The sequence below is a fragment of the Channa argus genome, chromosome 12 (assembly GCF_033026475.1).
Source record: "Channa argus isolate prfri chromosome 12, Channa argus male v1.0, whole genome shotgun sequence".
Taxonomy (NCBI): Eukaryota; Metazoa; Chordata; class Actinopteri; order Anabantiformes; family Channidae; genus Channa; species Channa argus.
The window spans coordinates 8,157,135-8,169,773 of record NC_090208.1 but is presented as its reverse complement, the minus strand read 5'-3'; the positions used below and the strand labels follow the sequence as shown (position 1 = coordinate 8,169,773).

Genomic DNA, 12,639 nt, shown 5'->3' with positions numbered 1-12,639 from the left:
AAAATAAATTGAAAAATCTTATTGATTTGACTGTGTGGACCTTGCTTTTTTTTTATTTTTATTTTTTTAACTTCTTTTTTTTTTATTTTGACTTTGTCAAAATAAATTGTCCCTGTACTGGATTCCTTTTGTGTTGGTCACCCACATTCTCTCCTCTCAGACCCTGTTCTCTCTCTCTGCCTCCACTCCAAACAATCCTAACCAAGCTGTAGTTGCTGTAGGACATTGGTCATAAATATTAAACATCTAAAAAAAAAAAAAAACATTGAGAACAACGGTCTCAACACTAAAGATTAGAATCTTTAGACAGCAAACACTTAACTATTGTCTCTGGTGACTGTCAGTGCCGACTACGGCAGACTGGCTTTGACCAGGACATACTAGGTCTGATAGTTCATTCCTACTCAGCCTAACGTGTCCTGTCAAACTCTGTATGTGCGACGCAGGGAATCCTCATAACAGAAGCTGCATTTCTGGCATCCAGATGGTTTGTGGCATTATTGTTGACAGCCAAAATAATTCTACTAAAATATTTTGGCAACACAGACGTGATGGAAACTGGGGATCGAGATTCCCTCAAAGTCTGCTGCCAATCTCAGTTTGTGTTTTTATTATTTAGGAATATGGCTGAGCTAAAGCAGTTCTGCAAGGAAAAAATGGTCCACAAATGCTCCTGAACAGTCACTTACTTAAATTACATATCAAATAATAATTCAAACTTGCTTTCAAGCTGTTTTTATTTTGCATGAAGAAAAATAAAGCTGCAGATTAAAAGCATAATTTTTATAACAAGATAACAAGATAAAAACCAACACATCCATCAGTGTTTTTGCTGGATTTAATGGAGTCCACCCACCAGTCCCCACCCTCTGTTTGCACATATAGATGGACGATAACTGTTACATCTCACATCATCCCAGCAGTTCTTACCTGTTAATAGCAAAAACAGAGGAGTCAGTCAGGACAAAACAAACCAAAACCTCAGACTGTCTAATAAAACCAGTTTATCCTGAGGAGCAATGGGTTCAGTCTTTACAACAACAATACACACATTTCTAGAGTTTGATGCCCTTTAACTGTGGTAAACAGGTAATAACTGTTAAAACCACATCAAATCCTGCTGTAAATTGTGTAATAATGTAATTTACATAGTACAGAACATCATCTGATTGGATTTAACCAAGGAATGTCTGATGGATTTGTAATTAATTTCAGGTTTTTTACTCTTCTACATTAAAACAGTGGCATCTATCAGGTTAAACACTAAATATAAATAAAGTCTTTTGTTTTTACCTTTATGATTCATTTGCAAACAGTGCTGGGATTTGTCCAAGTTATTAGGTTCTCCTTTACACCAGTTTGTAAAGGCAAACTTGTCACCATTAGTCCAGAACCAAACATTTTCCTAGATAACAAATCAAACAGATAAACAATTTTAAAGACCTTTTATTATATACATGAAAAACATTGTGCAGTAACTAAAATACCTGTTGTGCATCAGAGCCTCCAATCCATGTTAATTTGTAACGTTGAGAGGCGGTCAATTTCTGCATCCTATGGTACTCGTCAATGCTTTGCACCGATGCAAGGTGTCCACCCATGGACTGACAGTTTTTCTACAGCAGACAAAGACAGAAAACAGTGTATAAATACTGGATTTAAAAGATGATGCCAGTTCACTAAGTGTGCAAATTAAAAAAGAATAATCTTAGTTATTACCTCAGCCTTAGCCCAGGTCATAGGTTTGCGAACGTAGCGGAAACAGGCACTGTTGATCTCAGTCCAACCATGGTGACAATACAGGTACCTTTTGACCAGATCACTGTTTTCTGAGGACAATTACAGAATATTGTTAATGAGTCTCCAGTTAATTTCTTTATTGTTTTTATTCAGTAAATAACAAAAAAATAGCAAACATCTTCATTTAAAAAACACTGACCTGTTTGATCATCCTCTGCTATTTCTCCTGGAAAATCCGGACAAAATGAGTCAACAGTTAAAGACTTATTTGATCATATGTTACTGTACATAGAAATACATACAAGTTTTTTTTACTAAGAAGTATTTACCTGCAGCCTTAGTCAGAGCCATCATGGCCCAACCAAGCACACACACAGTCAGGATCTTCATTGTGGAGGTGAGACAATAACGATTTTTACCTTTAAGAAAGAAAATCAAACATGTTAGTACTATTTTGTACATAGTGTCTGTCATTGTATTAAAGAAACATACGAGATGATCTGAGAAATTTGCGAAAATAAATCATGTTGGAAAAAAGTAGAATTACCTTCTCGCCCTCTTTTTAGCATTAGCTTGTGGCATCAATGTTCATATGTGGAGATGAATAACAACGCAAAGAGCAGCTCTTATATGCAGCTTCATATCTCATCATCTGACAAAATGAGGAACTGAGGACAAAGACACACACATACACAACACGTACATATAAATACACAGCCCTACATTGTCACCTGTTGGGTCCTCCAGGGTTCAGTGCTTGGTCCAAGCCTCTTCACCATCATGCTCCCCCACCCAGGTCAGCAACCCTCACCAACTCAACTTTTCCCAACACACACCTGAAAGCTTCAGACCAGCAAAATGCTAAAACTTATGCCTTTATAGACGTCTGCAGACCAGCTGATGACCAGTTAATGATGGTTAGCAGCACCTGGGTGTCACTTACCTTCTTAAATTACATTAGTATTGCCCACATGTACTTTTCTGTTTGGCTTCATTTTTGTTAACGAAATAATAGTATAGTGAAAAAAAGATATACGCACTTCACACACTGCACCTGCCTTATTCAAATGTCAGTGACTGTGACAACCACTCTAGAATCTTCCAGGACTTTGAAGTACGTTTATTGTCCTTTTGGAATTTCCAATGATAGAAAAGCATCACCTTCCTCACAGACAGCATGACATTTTCTCTAGGATGTACTTATCCTGGAATTTATCCATCGTGCCTTCCACACACTGCAGGATTCCAGAACTCCACCAAACCACCACCATGCTTCAATGCAGGAAGGGTCTTCTTTTTTTAAGGATACTTCCTTTTCCCGAGTTTTTAATTAGCCTCAGTATTGTAAAAAAGGGGACCAAATGAAATAAACGGGAGATACGCGGAGAAAGGCTTTTGTTATGCAAGATTCATGCTTGTCCGTAAATAAATGAAGAGACCTGACCTGAAGCAATGTATATTTAGAGAAAACTTTTCTACGTTATAATACCTCATCATGTTTTAAAACACTGAACAGAGAGATGACAAGTCATTGTTGAAGGCAACTGGAATGGAAATGTAGATTTAAAAGCTGAAGCCGTTTGCAGAAGCTATAACTTCTTCAAATTGTTTAAAGAATTGCAAAAACAATGTTTCCTGAGTAATTGATAGTCATGAATAAACGTATGAGTCATTTTAGGGAAAAAACTGCAGTATTTGACCTAAAATACCCTTCATTTTTAGCTGTTAGTTACTAAGTTTGACAAAGATAAGATCAAGTTGTCACACCACAGAGGAAAATGCAGAGAGGCCTTCTTCAGCTTGCCAACTTAGTATTAACAGGTGAAAATAAATTGAAAAATCTTATTGATTTGGCTGTGTGGACCTTGCTTTTTTTACTTTTTTTTATTTGTCAAAATAAATTGTCCCTGTCCTGGATTCCTTTTGTGTGGTCGCCCACACTCTCTGGCCCCTGGTCTTCTCACTTACTTTCCCAATCTCATCTCAGAACCTGTGCTCTCTCTCTCTCTGCTTCCACTTCCAGGTGTTTTCACTCTCTTTGTTCAACCAAGACCGTTTTGCCTTTTACTTAACAACATGGATGTAAAGGAGACGACAAAGCAGACTGGTGAGCTTACAGAGGGAAATTAATGTAAAATTACTTTGTTAAACAATTCTAGCCAAGTAAAGCTGTAGTTGCTGTAGGACATTGGTCATAAATATTAAACATATTTAAAAAAAACATTGAAAACAACTGGGTCTTAAAACTAAAGATTAGAATCTTTAGATAGCAAACACTTAACTATTGTCTCTGGTGACTGTCAGTGCCGACTACGGCAGACTGGCTTTGACCAGGACATACTAGGTCTGATAGTTCATTCCTACTCAGCCTAACGTGTACTGTCAAACTCTGTATGTGCGACGCAGGGAATCCTCATAACAGAAGCTGCATTTCTGGCATCCAGATGGTCTGTGGCATTATTGATGTGATACAAGTGAGCAGTCTGTGGTTACCCAGCATCATCTTCCGTACATTTCGAAATGGTGGTCTGTGCATACTGTTTTCACGCAGTTCCAAGATACCATCCAAATTTTGGAAAACGACCTAAGGAAAAAATAAAAAAAAGAACTTATCTTGGGGTTTTTTTCAACGTTGCCACCGCACAGGCGAAGCACCTCGCAGCTCTTAATACCTCAAGCTACATGGAACAAACAGTGTCTGTGCACCCAGCTGTGTGTTTAGTGACCCAGGATCCCAATGTCATGCTGCTGTGGCTTCCGCTGTCCTCTGGCCCTGTCGGACGACCAATGGCCTGTGCCGACACGGGTCTGCAGGTGGATAACCGGTTCACTGTTCTCGAGGAGCTGGAAAGGTCGACTTCCTCTGCGGTGGTTCCCTGCGACTGCCTGCCCCGTGAGACACCAGACGGCTTGGCCGCTACAGGTGGCCTCTTTACCTCCCGCGGCCAGTGCGGTCGGGGCATGTTGCCCGGGCCTCGCCAGACCACATGGACCACACAGAATCCACACGCTGCTCCTCGGCGCCCCTCTCCACAGCGGCGTCTTCCCGGTCCCACCATGCTGATTATTTTGCGACTCCATCGTTGGAGAAGTCCGCTTAATCAGCTAAAATGTTTTGCTTTCCTGGAGCCACAGTCATTGACATAGCAGAGAAAATTCTAAACCTGATAGAAAAACATCCTACAGCAACAAAAGTAGTGATACACGTTGGCACAAATTCACCAAACACCAACAGTCTGAGTGGCTGAAACATGACTTCATGTCACTTTTCAACTCACTGGAGAGTTTTCCCAACAGACGTTTCCTCATTTCACGCTGTGTCACGGTGTTGGCTGGTTCTCCAGACTCCTCAGCCTGCACACATGGCTTCAACCACAAGTCTCCGCACACGGACTCTTTTATGTGGACAATTTCTTTTCTGGGCTTGTCCTCAGTACTTCAAACAAGATGGACTGCACCTGAACTTTCTGGGATCACGGATTTTGACTGTGAACATTGTCCACAGCGTCTCAGTCTCCGGAGACTGACTGACCATTGGAAACACCTGTGGCTCTGATGTGCTCCCCTCTCCTGCATCCTCCAACACCCGACAACATCCACAGGTATAAACAGTCCGAGATATTTATAGAATCTGACGTTACCAACAGACAAAATGCAGCAATTATGGATTCTAATATTTCACCCAGGGAATTTTATTATTTTAATAAATGTTATGATCTTAACCACTTTGCTCTTTGCCCCATAGAGGGTATGTCTGTTCCACAACCACATAAACTTTTTAAACCAAAAATGAACACAAGGGGAGTTAATCATAAAAACCTAATACAAGTTAAGACTACTGCTCATACTGAACCCAAAACCCAGCAATTAAATGTGGATTATTAAATATCAGATCTCTATCTTCTAAATCTCTGTTAGTAAATGACTTGATAAATGATCATCAATTCGATTTATTTTGTCTCACTGAAACTTGGTTGCAGCAGGAAGAATATGGTCAGTTTAAATGAGTCAACCCCCCCAAGTCATATTAATTATCATGTTCCTAGATGCACAGGCCGAGGTGGAGGAGTAGCAGCAATATTTCACTCTAGCTTATCAATAATTCCTAGACCTAAACATAGTTATAACGCATTTGAGAGCCTTACTCTTAGCCTTTCACACCCAAACTGGAAAACTCAAAAACCACTATTATTTATTATCGTGTACCGTCCTCCAGTCCCTTACTCAGAGTTTTTGATAGAATTTTCAGTCACACCTTGTCCTTACATAAGGCATTGAAACTTATAATTTAATAGTATTTCCTCATAATTCTCTTCTGTCTGACCATGTTCTGATAACATTTGAATTTACAATAATGGACTATACAGCAGTTAGGGAAAAATTCCACTACAGCAGATGTTTATCTGACAATGCTGCGAACAAATTTAAAGAAATTATTTCTTCATCTTTTTCACCACTATGTGTAAATACTATGGTGAGTAGCCATCTTACTCCTGTGCAAATTGATTATTACTTGACGATTCTGCAGCCTCACTGCGTAGGATACTAGATACAGTTGCCCCCCTGAAAAACAAATCAGTGAATCAGAGGAGCCGACCTCCATGGTACAATTCACAAATGCACAGCTTAAAGCAGGCGTCACGAAAGTTAGAGAGGAAGTGGCGTTCCACTAATTTAGAAGAATCCAGGTCAGCCTGGAAAAACTGTTTAAAAATGTACAAAAAAGCTCTCTGTGATGCCAGAACAGCATATTATTCATCATTAATAGAAGAAAACAAGAACAACCCCCGGTTTCTGTTCAGCACTGTAGCCAGGCTGACTAAGAGCCATAGTTCTGTTGAGACTAGTTTTGCCTTAACTTTGAGCAGCAATGACTTTATGACTTTCTTTATGAATAAAATTGTTGCCATTAGGGAAAAAATTCACCAGATCCTCCCTACAAATATTACAGATGGAGCTTCATGTACAACAGCTCTAGAATCCTCAATAAGGCCTCAATCCATCTTAGACTGCTTTTTACCCATAGACCTCACTGAGCTAAGTTCAACTATTGCTTCCTCAAAACTAAAAAGTCTTTTAGACCCTGTCCTAACTAAATTGTTCAAAGATGTTCTACCTTTAATAGACACGTTCATATTGGATTTAATTAATCTATCTTTAGAAACAGGCTATGTACCAAAGGCCTATAAAGTTGCTGTAATCAAACCGCTACTTAAAAAACCTTGTCTTGATCCAGGTGATTTAGCCAAGTATAGGCTGATATCAAATCTGAAAAGAGTTTTTTTTTTTAAATTGGTAGCATATTGTTGTTAAAAGTGTCATTATTATTCTATTATATCATTGGAGAGAAAAGTATGTTTGATCATAACAGTGAACAAAGAAGTTTTGACAAAATAACAGACCAGCTTTTTTAATGCTTCAAGCTGTTTTTATTTTGCATGAGGAAGAATAAAGTCGCAGATTAAAAGCATTTCATCTCTTAAAGCTTTTTATAACACTTACTCTCTTACTTGCGGCACAAAAGAAAAAAGTTGTGGAATGAGATACAAAATTTTTGGATTACAAAGACGGATGAGTTTGTAAAGATAAAAACCAACACATCCATCAGTGTTTGTGCTGGATTCAATGTTGCAGTCCACCCACCAGTCCCCACCCTCTGTTTGCACATATAGAAGGACGATAACTGTTACATCCCAGATCATCCCAGCACTTCTTACCTGTAAATAGCAAAAACACAGGAGTCAGTCAGGACCAAACAAACCAGAACCTCAAACTGTCTAATAAAACCAATTTATCCTGAGGAGCAATGGGTTCAGTCTTTACAGCAACAATACACACATTTCCAGATTTTGATGCCCTTTCAATAAAACACAGTTGATACTGTGGTAAACAGTTAATTACTGTTAAAACCACATTTTGCTGTAAATTTTGTAATAATGTAATTTGCATATTATGAAACATCATCTGATTCGTTTCAAGCAAGGAATGTCTGATTGAGATGTAAATAATTTCAGCTTTTTTACTCGTCATCATTTAAACAGTGGCATCTATTAGGTTAAACACTAAATATAAATAAAGTCTTTTGGTTTTACCTTTATGATTCATTTGCAAACAGTGCTGGGATTTCTTCAAGTTATTAGGTTCTCCTTTACACCAGTTTGTAAATTCAAACTTGTCACCATTAGTCCAGAACCAAACATTTTCCTAGATGACAAATCAAACAGATGAACAATTTTCAACACATTTTTATATTTTATACGTAAAAATATTGTGCAGTAACTAAAATACCTGTTGTGCATCAGAGCCTCCAATCCATGTTAATTTGTAGCCATGAGAGGCGGTCAACTTCTGCATCTCATGGTACTCGTCAATGCTTTGCACCGATGCAAGGTGTCCACCCATGGACTGACAGTTTTTCTACAGCAGACAAAGACAGAAAACAGTGTAAAAATATTGGTTTTAAAAGATGATGCCAGTTCACTAAGTGTGCAAATAAAAAACAGAATAATCTTAGTTATTACCTCAGCCTTAGCCCAGGTCATAGGTTTGGGAAAATAGCGTAAACAGGCACCGTTGATCTTAGTCCAACCACTTGAACAAAACAGGTACCTCTTAACCAGATCACTGTTTTCTGAGGACAATTACACAATAATTGTTAATGAGTCTCCAGTTAATTTCTTTATTGTTTTTATTCAGTAAATAACAAAAAAATAGCAAACATCTTCATTTAAAAAACACTGACCTGTTTGATCATCCTCTGCTATTTCTCCTGGAAAATCCGGACAAAATGAGTCAACAGTTAAAGACTTATTTGATCATATGTTACTGTACATAGAAATACATACAAGTTTTTTTTTCTAAGAAGTATTTACCTGCAGCCTTAGTCAGAGCCATCATGGCCCAACCAAGCACACACACAGTCAGGATCTTCATTGTGGAGGTGAGACAATAACGATTTTTACCTTTAAGAAACAGAATCAAACATGTTATTAGTACCATTTGTACATAGTGTCTGTCATTGTTTTAAAGAAAAATATGAGATGATCTGAGAAATTTGCGTAAATAAATCATGTTGGAAAAAAAGTAGAATTACCTTCTCGCCCTCTTATTTAACATTAGCTTGTAGCATCAATGTTCATATGCGGAGACGAAGAACTAGAGAAAGAGCAGCTCTTATATGCAGCTTCATATCTCATCATCTAACAAAATGAGAAAATGAGGAACTGAGGACACAGACACACACATACACAACACGTACATATAAATACACAGCCCTACATTGTCACCTGTTGGGTCCTCCAGGGTTCAGTGCTTGGTCCAAACCTCTTCACCATCATGCTCCCCCACCCAGGTCAGCAACCCTCACCAACTCAACTTTTCCCAACACACAACTGAAAGCTTCAGACCAGCAAAATGCTAAAACTTATGCCTTTATAGACGTCTGCAGACCAGCTGATGACCAGTTAGTGATGGTTAGCAGCACCTGGGTGTCACTTACCTTCTTAAATTACATTAGTATTGCCCACATGTACTTTTCTGTTTGGCTTCATTTTTGTTAACTAAATAATAGTATGGTGAAAAAAGTTATATGCACTTCACACACTGCACCTGCCTTATTCAAATGCCAGAGATTTTCTGTGGGGTTTAAGTCAGTGACTGTGAAAACCACTCTAGAATCTTCCAAGACTTTGAAGTACGTCTATTGTCCTTTTGGAATGTCCAATGATAGAAAAGCGTCAGCTTCCTCACAGACAGCATGACATTTTCTCTAGGATGCACTGATCCTGGAATTTATCCATCGTGCCTTCTACACACTGCAGGATTCCAGAGCTCCAGCAAACCACCACCATGCTTCAATGCAGGAAGGGTCTTCTTTTTTAAGGATACTTCCTTTTCCCAAGTTTTTAATTAGCCTCAGTATTGTAAAACAAGGGGACCAAATGAAATAAACGGGAGATACACAGAGAAAGGCTTTTGTTATGCAAGATTCGTGCTTATCCGTAAATAAGTGAAGAGACCTGACCTGAAGCAATGTATATTTAGAGAAAACTTTTCTACGTTTTAATACTTCATCATGTTGTAAAACACTGAACAGAGAAACGACAAGTCATTGTTGAAGGCAACTGGAATGGAAATGTAGATTTAAAAGCTGAAGCCGTTTGCAGAAGCTATAACTTCTTCAAATTGTTTAAAGAAATGTATGAGTCATTTTGAAAAAAAACAAAAAACTGCAGTTTTTAGCTGTTAGTTACTTTGTTTGATGAAGATAATATCAAGTTGTCACAGCACAGAGGGAAATGCAGACAGGAATTCTTCAGCATGCCAACTCCTGGATTCCTTTTGTGTGGTCGCCCACACTCTCTGGCCCCTGGTCTTCTCACTTACTTTCCCAATCTCATCTCAGACTCTGTTCTCTCTCTCTCTGCCTCCACTACCTGCCTGCCTCACCCAGGTGTTTTCACTCTCTTTGTGCAACCAAGAGCGTTTTCCCTTTCACTTAACAACATGGATGTAAAGGCAGTCTAGTGAGCTTAAAGAGGGAAATTAATGTAAAATGACTTTGTTAAACAATCCTAACCAAGTAAAGCTGTAGTTGCTGTACGACACTGGTCATAAATATTAAACATATTTTAAAAAAGATGAACAGAACAGCTCAGTCTTAAAACTAAAGATTAGAGTCTTTAGACAGCAAACACTAAACTATTGTCTCTGGTGACTGTCACTGCCGACTACGTCAGACTGGCGCTGACCAGGACATACTAGGTCTGATAGTTCATTCTTACTCAGCCTAACGTGTACTGTCAAACTCTGTGTGTGCGACGCAGGGAATCCTCATAACAGAAGCTGGATTCTGGCATCCAGATGGTTTGTGGCATTATTGATGTGATACAAGTGAGCAGTCTGTGGTTACCCAGCATCATATGGTGACATCACTACCGTAAGTTTCGAAATGGTGGTCTGTGCAACCTGTATACACACTTTCACACAGTTGCAAATCGAACTAAGCACAAAAAACTAATAATAATAACTTATCTTGGGGTTTTTCAACGTTGCCACCGCACAGGCGAAGCACCTCGCAGCTCTTAATACCTCAAGCTACATGGAACAAACAGTGTCTGTGCACCCAGCTGTGTGTTTAGTGACCCAGGATCCCAATGTCATGCTGCTGTGGCTTCCGCTGTCCACTGGCCCTGTCGGACGACCAATGGCCTGTGGCGACACGGGCCTGCTCCTCGCCGCTGACGCAGGAGGCCTGGATCCCGGCTAAAAGCAGACACGGACGACACCTGCTGCAGCTCATCTGGTCAACCAGTCCATTGGACCACCTTCCCCGGTCTAGGTGGATAACCAGTTCACTGTTCTTGAGGAGCTGGAAAGGCCGACTTGTACAGGTGGGCGTTTTACCTCCCGCGGCCAGCATGGTCGGGGCATGTTGCCGGGGCCTCGCCAGACCACATGGACCACACAGAATCCACACGCTGCTCCTCGGCGCCCGTCTCCACAGCGGCGTCTTCCCGGTCCCTCCATGCTGATTATTTTGCGACTCCATCGTTAGAGAAGTCCGCCTAATCAGCTAAAATGTTTTGCTTTCCTGGAGCCACAGTCATTGACATAGCAGAGAAAATTCTAAACCTGATAGAAAAACATCCTACAGCAACAAAAGTAGTGATACACGTTGGCACAAATTCACCAAACACCAACAGTCTGAGTTGCTGAAACATGACTTCATGTCACTTTTCAACTCACTGGAAAGTTTTCCCAACAGACGTTTCCTCATTTCACGCTGTGTCACGGTGTTGGCTGGTTCTCCAGACTCCTCAGCCTGCACACATGGCTTCAACCACAAGTCTCCGCACACGGACTCTTTTATGTGGACAATTTCTTTTCTGGGCTTGTCCTCAGTACTTCAAACAAGATGGACTGCACCTGAACTTTCTGGGATCACGGATTTTGACTGTGAACATTGTCCACAGCGTCTCAGTCTCCGGAGACTGACTGACCATTGGAAACACCTGTGGCTCTGATGTGCTCACCTCTCCTGCATCCTCCAACACCCGACAACATCCACAGGTATAAACAGTCCGAGATATTTATAGAATCTGACGTTACCAACAGACAAAATGCAGCAATTATGGATTCTAACATTTCACCCAGGGAATTTTATTATTTTAATAAATGTTATGATCTTAACCACTTTGCTCTTTGCCCCATAGAGACTATGTCTGTTCCACAACCACCTAAACTTTTTAAACCAAAAATGAACACAGGGGGAGTTAATCATAAAAACCTAATACAAGTTAAGACTACTGCTCATACTGAACCCAAAACCCAGCAATTAAATGTGGATTATTAAATATCAGACCTCTCTCTTCTAAATCTCTGTTAGTAAATGACGTGATAAATGAATTATCCGCCAGACAAATTCCAACTTGTTCATGTTAATGATGAATCCTCTTTCTGCACAAAGGTTAGTTGTGGAGTTCCACAGGGCTCTGTGTCAGGACCAATACTTTTCAAACTGTATATGTCACCTTTAGGCAAAATTATTAGGAAAAATTCCTAATAATACATTTCCACTGCTATGCAGATGATATTTATCTGTGAAACCAGAAGATACTAACCAATTAGTCAAACTTCAAGCATCCCTAAAAGACATAAAGTCCTGGATGTCCTACAATTTCCTACTTCTAAATTCAGACAAAACGGAAATTATTCTATTTGGGCCTAAAAACATGAGAAATATGCTGTCTAACAATACAGTTACTTTAGATGGCATAACTTTAGCCTCCAGTACTGCAGTGAGGAACCTTGGAGTTATTTTTGACCAGGATTTGTCGTTTAGCTCACACATAAGACAAATCTCTAGAACAGCCTTCTTCCACCTATGAAACTTTGCCA

At 39.6% G+C, this 12,639-nt stretch overlaps 1 protein-coding gene across 1 annotated transcript; it reads right to left on the bottom strand.

Moving 5' to 3' along the window:
* Positions 1-838: 838 nt before the first annotated feature.
* LOC137138111 (macrophage mannose receptor 1-like) lies at positions 839-8,881 on the bottom strand. The gene is made up of 13 exons (XM_067525043.1): positions 8,834-8,881; positions 8,613-8,702; positions 8,483-8,509; positions 8,262-8,371; positions 8,029-8,157; positions 7,833-7,944; positions 7,365-7,457; positions 2,070-2,159; positions 1,940-1,966; positions 1,720-1,829; positions 1,488-1,616; positions 1,294-1,405; positions 839-930 (listed from the first exon to the last, which is right to left on the bottom strand). Exons 2-13 carry the CDS (start codon positions 8,671-8,673, stop codon positions 839-841), a joined length of 1,092 nt encoding a protein of 363 aa, XP_067381144.1. The 5' UTR covers positions 8,674-8,702; positions 8,834-8,881.
* Positions 8,882-12,639: the final 3,758 nt, after the last annotated feature.